Source organism: Oryctolagus cuniculus, chromosome 8 (genome assembly GCF_051225735.1).
Source record: "Oryctolagus cuniculus isolate XC-2025 breed Fujian yellow rabbit chromosome 8, ASM5122573v1, whole genome shotgun sequence".
Taxonomy (NCBI): domain Eukaryota; kingdom Metazoa; phylum Chordata; class Mammalia; order Lagomorpha; family Leporidae; genus Oryctolagus; species Oryctolagus cuniculus.
In genome coordinates, this window is record NC_142874.1 from 74843877 (window position 1) to 74851861 (window position 7985).

Sequence of the window (7985 nt, forward strand, 5' to 3'; positions counted from 1 at the left end):
CAGCGAAGGCGGGGAGGCGAGAGAGGAAGGGCAGGGCCCCGCCGCGAGGGGCGGGGCTTAGAGGCTCGTCGCGTTTACGCAAAGGGCGCGACTGCGTGCTGCGTCGTTACATTTGAAACTGGTGGCGGGGAACTGCTGTGGACCGCCGCCGTCTGGGTCTGCGGAGCGGAAGCGCGCGTTGGCGTCCGTGGGTCTGGCCATGGCGCGACAGCTAGCCCGGGAGCAGGGTATCACCCTGCGCGGGAGCGCTGAAATTGTGGCCGAGTTCTTCTGTGAGTCTTCCTGGCGCTCGGCGGAGGGTGGGGATACCTGAGGCCTGGCGGCGCGGGAGGCCTACGGCTCGGCCTCGCGGACCCGTGAAGCCTTGGCCGCTGCAGGCCTTCTGCTGCCCGGGAGGAGTGTGGGGAGAGGAGATGCGGACGCTTGTGCGGTCGCTATGCTGATGCTACAGGGGGAGGCCTAGGTGCCGCTGAGGCCTGCCTCCGGGCCTAGCCTCTAACGGAGCGAAATGCTTCTTTAATATGTTGATGCTCCCCCCCCCCACAACTCTCTCCTCCCATATTTCACCACCCACCCCGCCCTCCTCCTAGAGGCTTGGGACACCAAATGAGCGCGTGTGTTTCCACCTAGACTCCACCCTCAGCCCAGGTGTGGGAGCTGTACTTCCTCAAAGAACAGTGAGGAAGAAAAAGAGGGAGAGGCTTGCCGGACGCAGTGGACCAGAAACTCATTCACGTGTTTTCTGGGTCGCAAAAGTCTAGTTTGGCGTCTTCTGAACGCATAATCTGAACTTGGGCTTGCCTTACAATACGGTAAAATTGGGAAGTGGTAGGTTAAGGCAGTTTGGCATTTTTCTTTTGTTTAGTTGTCTCTTGGTAACAAGATTTTAAGGATTTTTAAAAATACTTATTTTTTTGAATGGCCTGGACCAAGCTGAAGCCTGGAGCCTGAAACTCCGTCCTAGTTTCCCACAGCTAGCAAGGACCCAGGCATTTGGGTCATTTTTTACTGCCTTCCCAGGGCACATTCTCAGAAAGAAGGCTGGGAAGTAGAACAGGACTTGGACTAGCACTCTAGTATGGGATGTCCTGCGTCGCAGGCACTGAGTTAACCTGCACCATAAAGCAGACCTGAATTAAAGGATGTTGATGGCACTCTGATTACTTTGGTTTCCACGAGATATAATAAATGTGTGTAACCATTTTCAGTTTTTTAAGAGTAATGAAACTAGTCACATTTAAACATACTTTATTTTCCATTGGTACAAAACTTACATGTTTGTTTTGCTTTCAGCATTTGGCATCAACAGCATTTTGTATCAGCGTGGCATATATCCATCTGAAACCTTTACTCGAGTGCAGAAGTATGGACTCACCTTGCTTGTAACTACTGATCCTGAGCTTATCAAATACCTAAATAATGTGGTGGAACAACTAAAAGGTATTTAATCATCGGAAAAAATTCCAGCGTTGCAGGCATTCCTAGAGCTACATTTTCTATCATGCTAAATGGCCTTTTTCAGCTTCCTATATCAAAGTGTTAATTTTTTAAAAAAAGCAACCATCTCAAATATAGTGATTCTCAATTGGGAGGAAGCAAATAATAGTGATTGAAGTAGATTGGTAGAAACCCTATCCACCCCCCTCCCCACACACACACACTACATTTTAAGTGGGCTGGATATTTTATTTTCAGAAACCTTACACAGCCTTAACAAAACAGTTAGCATCAAATCCCTTTGAAATAGCTTTTGCAGGTAATGTGGCCAGGGGAACAACATGGAATTTTGCATGATCCCGATGGCATTCATTATCTATTTAAGAAAATGTACGGTATATGTTCTTATATGGTATGTTGGTTTTCTGTAACTGGCGTCTATAAAGTTGTTAGATTAAGATCAAGGAAAATAAAAATGAATGCAACTAGGGAAGTAAACTTCAAAAATAGAAAAAAGAATAATTACTCAATAGATATCCAGTAGAGTTTTCTTATTTTTCAACCACTTCCATTTGTTAGAAAAATTCACAAATTTCTCTGTGTGAACACTTCCTTTAGCTCAAGAAATTGTATTCCTTGTTGGATCAAAACTTGATCTCCATTTGTTTGGTTTTTTACCTACTTCGGGAACTCTTATTAGTTTCTCTGCCTAGGGTTTTTATTTCTAATTTTCTATGTTGTAGTGTGTTTCTCTCAATTTGGCTTCCCATGTTATTTCCAAAGAGTGCTACAGTAACTAAATATTTTTTTTTGAGGGGAAGGGAATTTTTAAATTCAGAAATCCTTTTTTTCTCAAATTTTTTAGTTCAATTATAGCTTCATGCTTTATAATTTTCATTGTATTTTCATGAACTTTGTTTTTAAAGTGCCCTGTTGATGGGCATCTGAATTTTGTTACCATGTTATCTCTCTTTCAAGCTACATTATCTCCTAGATAATATGTAAATATTTAACTGCCATTCATATATACAATATTAAAATCCTTCAATACTTATAGAGGTTAATTGGATGTATTCTCTAGAACAAGGTTTCCCAGCTTTGGTGCTATTGAGGTTTTGAGCTAAATTTTTATTTTTTTTTATTTTTTATTTTTTTTTGGTGTAAGGTCCTTTCCTGTATATTTAACAACATTGTCCCTTGTTGACCTATACCTACCAGATGTGAGTAACGTCCTTTACAGTGGCAGCCAAAAATGTCTCAGTGTATTGCCATGGGGCTAAAATTGCTGTTGATTGATAAGTTTCTCTAGTACATTAGTGTTGTCAGAATAGCAGAATGAGACTTCTCTTCTCAAGTGTTGGCAGGAAACATCAATAAGATCAAACTGCCCCTCCCAAAATTGTAACCAAAATTCAGGCTAAATCACTCAGTGGTCAGGTCATTTGGCCTATAATACCTAGGCATGGATCTGAGTCTGTTAATTGTTGTGGGAAAGCAAGCCTCACCTATATCACTATTTTTGTAGGTTGTCTCTTTTGACACCAGTAACAATTTACCTCATGTATCGGTAGCGTCCTAGTTAATTTCTTCTTTTTATTTTAGTAAAATTGAGGAACTGTTCTTCCACAGAAGTAATTTATTCAGTTTGTTTTGAATCCTAGTTTCTTCCTGACCTTTGTAGAGACTATATTCTATTTCTTTACACTTGTATTTTCTGCTTTGATTTGAATTGTTCCTATTTCTTTCATCTCTCCACTTTTAAAAAAAAGAACAAATTACTACCTACCCCAAATCTTCTTCAGGTTGTCACTCAGTTTTCTCTTTGATAAAATAAAAAATTGTTGATATGGGCCAGGCATTAGCAAGGCCCACAGACTTGATCCAATAGGTGACCTGTTCTTATGCTGCACACAAGCTAAGAGGATTTTTATATTAAAAATTTTAAGTGTTAGAAAGTTATTTTCTGGGGCCGGCGCCATGGCTCACTTGGTTAGTCCTCCGCCTGCGGTGCTGGCATCCCATATGGGCTGGGTTCTAGTCCCGGTTGCTTCTCTTCCAGTCTAGCTCTCTGCTGTGGCCCAGGAGGGCAGTGGAGGATGGCCCAAGTGCTTAGGCTCCTGCATCCACATGGGAGACCAGGAAGAGGCACCTGGCTCCTGGCTTCAGATCAGCGCAGCTCCGGCTGTAGCGGCCATTTGGGGAGTGAACCAACGGAAGGAAGACCTTTCTCTCTGTCTCTCTCACTGTCTAATTCTGCCTGTCAAATAAAAAAATTAAAAAGTTATTTTCTATCACTACTTAGAAAAAAAACTTTGCTGTTTCTCAAATATGTCATTCAAATTCCAATACTCATTGCTGAACCAAAGGCCCTCTTCTCTCCTTATAGTCTCTCTCTGGATCTGTCTCTGGGTTATCAGTGACTTACACATAGCTTTATATCCTTTATGTGGCCAATTCACAAATTTTATCTGAGCCAAGTCTCACATTACTCCAGACCTACAAATCTTTATGTGGCTAATGCATACTTCTATACTCAGCATAGTAAAAGCTAAATTTAGGATCATCATTAAAATTGGTACTGTCTCACCCTCCTCTCAATGAATACCTGAACTGTTCAACCAAAAATATGTCAGAAACTTGTGAACCATCCCCCAAATTTTCCTCCTTCCTTGTTTCCATAGCTAGTCCAGTAAATCTTAACAATTTGAGTCTTGAAATCTCTTTAATCTACTACCACACCTTTATTAGTTTATCTTCTTATAAGGTTATTTGGCCCACAATACTTTGCATGAAGTGTGCTATTCATTCTTTGCTTTTTGGAGTTTGTGCTGGCTGCTTAAAGTCTCTGTTCACTATGTTTTTGTATTTAAAGCTTGTACCTTCTTTCTTTTCCTTTTGTAAGTTTAATGCCATTAATCCTTAGAGCTAAGCTAAAGCCTTTGACCTCTTTGAGTGGGTCACATTTTCTATTTTATGCCCTCGTTTTACCATGTGTCTCTCACAGCAGCCATCACAATTATAATCTTACATTTATTAGTGTGATGATTTCATGAGTGACTGATCCTGTAGTCTTACCTTGTGTAAGGATGTTTACTGCTCTGTTCTTATCCAGTATTTTCTGTGGTGCAATTACTGAGAACTTGAAAACAAGAGTTTGACTACCACAGTGAGTCTTCTTGCCTTTAAGGAGGTGGTAAATAAGAGTGGTGGGAATTTGCAGAGATCAAATGTGGGACCTGAGAAGGGAATTGCTTTGCAATGCAGTGGACCACAAAAGATGTCCTGTAATGTTTTGCAGATTGGTTATACAAATGTTCAGTTCAGAAACTGGTAGTAGTCATCTCAAATATTGAAAGTGGTGAGGTCCTTGAAAGGTGGCAGTTTGATATTGAATGTGACAAGACTGCAAAAGATGACAGGTAAGTAGGAATTAAATTATTCCCATTTTGAAAAATTTTTTCAGAAATGCTTTTATTACTATATGAGTTCTTATCATATGGAAATATTTTGATAAAAATTCTTACTTGTTTCTAGGGTATGTTTTCAAAGATATCCCTATTCTCTGGAAAAGAATTGTGCTCACATTAGTCTGTCATTGATTGTGTACATAGGATATTTTCAATGTAATTTGCCTGTAGTCTAAGTCAGTGAATTATGAACTTGATATTCATGGTTTGTATGCAAAACTACACATGATATACTAGGTGGACCATTTAATAAATTGTTCAGAGGTACTTTAAATATAAGGGAAGACCCTAGACTTCCCAACTTAAAATGCAGCTCTGTGGTACTTGTACTTAATTTAATGCCATCAGCTTCCTAAGATGCTTGATAAACTTCTGAAGTTTCATACTCCCTGGATGGGAAATGCACATTTTTATTAGTATTATAACATTTGGTATTGTGTTCGGCATTCTTTTCTGTAATTTAGAAATATCTCTCATAATGAAATGTACTTAACTTCTGAAGCCTTTGGTCTGTTTCAGGAAATCTTTAACTTATGAAAATTAGATATAAAATTTAATATTTTACTTGAGACAGAGAATTAGACATGTAGGCATTACTAAAAATGCCAAAAATGATCATACTAATTAAATATTTTAGATAACCACTTGTAATTTTAATTTTAAAAGATTCTGAAGTTTTTCTTACTTGAAATGGTTGCCAGATTTTCTTGTCATTTCATGTCAAATGACTTGATACTAAGACCAGTTTTCAAATAGATGATTGGAAAGATAATTGAAATAATAAGTTATATGGATCCTAAGGACACTTTTATTTACTTTTTTAAAAAATTCTCCTTTCTAATGCATTACTTATTTGATATTGGAAGCATTTATGTAAGATAAATTATTAGCAATATGCTTTAAATAACTTGTTAAAAGCTAAAATGAATTAATTGATTCGGTTCTTTGATAGTGCTCCCAGAGAAAAGTCTCAGAAAGTTATCCAGGATGAAATCCGTTCGGTGATCAGACAAATCACAGCTACAGTGACATTTCTGCCACTATTGGAAGTTTCATGTAAGTATTAATACAACTTCTCATTGACTTAAATTTATTGGAACAAAGGCTATGTTCTTGCTTTAAGAATCACCCCTACATTCAATTTTTTCTTAATTATCAATGTGGTATGGTATAAATGGGAGGAGAAGCCTTATGTTGTACAAGTAATGTAATTGCTTTCTGGAAAATTTGGAATTGCTGAAACCAAAAGAAATAAAAATTCTTAACATTTTTATTTTCTGTACATTATTTTACATAATAAGACTATAGCTATAATTAAGTCTTCCTTTTCAATCTTAGTTGGTTCATCAGATATTTACCAGATACCTCCTATTTGCATAGACCTTGTTCTGGGTACTGGAATACCCCAGGGGTAGAACCAAGATATTAACTTTTTTTCATGTTTTCTCATGACTACATGGATATTGGAAGTATTTTTTAATGGTTTTCTCCTTAATGAAAAAGAAACTTGAATTTCCCCATAAGATAAAATACAAGAGTCCAGTAGTTTTCTTCTATTAAATAAAGTAGATTTCCATTGAGGAAAATAAAGCAGTGATTGGAGACCAGGGTGAACTATTAACATGGAGTAGTTAAAAATGGAAAGGTGATTTTACTTTGGTAAAGTAATGTCCTTTAATGATCTTCTCTTCAATTTAGGTTCATTTGATCTACTGATTTATACAGACAAAGATTTGGTTGTTCCTGAAAAATGGGAAGAATCTGGACCACAGTTTATTACCAATTCTGAGGAAGTCCGTCTCCGTTCATTTACTACAACTATCCACAAAGTAAATAGTATGGTGGCCTACAAAATTCCTGTCAATGACTGATGAAGACATTAGGAAAATAATGTAATTCTCAAATGTGGTTTTTCCTGAAGTCAACAGTAGTTGATAAGTTTTATTTCATTGGTTAAGTTTTAGATCCAGAAAACCAACATTATACTTTAATGAACTGTACATAATTGTTCCATTTTTGGGGTATCTGACTTATCATAGAGTTAACATTAATTGCACATCATGCAAAAAGAAACAGCAGATTTCATCAGCATTGTAATGCCTGCTCTTTCAAGGTAGTAACTGTAGATAGAAAAACCTTTGTTATGAAGCTAAATACTTAACCAAATCAGACATTTTGGTCAAGTAGCTTGACTCAGAATATAGATAGGGAGATACACATAAACATAAAATACAGGAGAAGAAGTCTGAATATTCAGATTCTTTGTTTAGATCCTGAAAGTAACTAGTAATCCCAGAGTAAAGAAAATGTTGCTTTATTGGATCCTTTTGTCATTTATTTCACTGTATAGTTCTGTATTGAAAAAGCTTTCTAATTATTTTAATTTATGTAAGTTGAGCCCAGCCCATGAAGCAATGAATATTTCTACTGTTTAATTTCCTGTGATACAAAACTTTTAAATTTTTTTATGTTTTATAAAATCAAGCCGAAAATGACAATGATGAAATAAAGTTAAATTTGTATGTTTTAAATTTGTCTTAAAATAGTTTGCTATTAGTATGTTAATGCAACTTAATGGTCATTGGGATGAATTTAGTACTCATATAAAAAATGGTTTCTTGTGCCTACTAGATTGTAGGGCCTAAGATTTCTCCAGTTGAGTAAGTCTTTGAATCTAATGGATAAGCTTTGATTATACCCAGACCTCTTTCCTCTCATAACAGTAGACCTTAAAATAAGTTTCATTATAATAGGGCAGATGTCATTTGCAATTAATTTAGTTAAGCATATATTAGATTGTAGTGCTTTTCCACTATCTTTGCTTTATTGGCAGCATAATTTTCCTTATGTACTTAAAACCATGCTTATTCCTTCATTGGTAATATCATTAGGGATATTCTTTGTATCTAGTTGACAACTTTTTCCAAGTTTAAGGCAAACTTCTAAAATGCCTTTTCTAATTTATATTCTAAAATCTTATGTTGTAGTTATTCAAATTATTTCATGCTTGGTGGTAGACAGTGTTCTAAGATCTTTTTGTTAGCTCATTTAACTATCACTTATTAAATATGTATACATAGT

The 7985-nt window shown here is 36.9% G+C and overlaps 1 protein-coding gene across 1 annotated transcript; it reads left to right on the forward strand.

Annotated features, from left to right (window-relative positions):
• Nucleotides 1-12: 12 nt before the first annotated feature.
• On the forward strand, nucleotides 13-7435 carry MAD2L1 (mitotic arrest deficient 2 like 1). Its single transcript, XM_002717228.6, has 5 exons — nucleotides 13-272; nucleotides 1294-1440; nucleotides 4736-4856; nucleotides 5857-5960; nucleotides 6603-7435. The coding sequence occupies exons 1-5, from the start codon at nucleotides 200-202 to the stop codon at nucleotides 6773-6775; spliced, it is 618 nt and encodes a 205-aa protein (XP_002717274.3). The 5' UTR covers nucleotides 13-199; the 3' UTR covers nucleotides 6776-7435.
• The last annotated feature ends 550 nt before the right edge of the window (nucleotides 7436-7985 follow it).

Bases quoted from the DNA above. Each gene is read 5' to 3' on its own strand.
- MAD2L1 (XM_002717228.6), top strand. From the start codon at position 200: ATGGCGCGACAGCTAGCCCGGGAGCAGGGTATCACCCTGCGCGGGAGC. The intron at 273-1,293 runs GTGAGTCTTCCT...TTTTGCTTTCAG, and splicing joins AATTGTGGCCGAGTTCTTCT to CATTTGGCATCAACAGCATT. The intron at 4,857-5,856 runs GTAAGTAGGAAT...GTTCTTTGATAG, and splicing joins AAGACTGCAAAAGATGACAG to TGCTCCCAGAGAAAAGTCTC.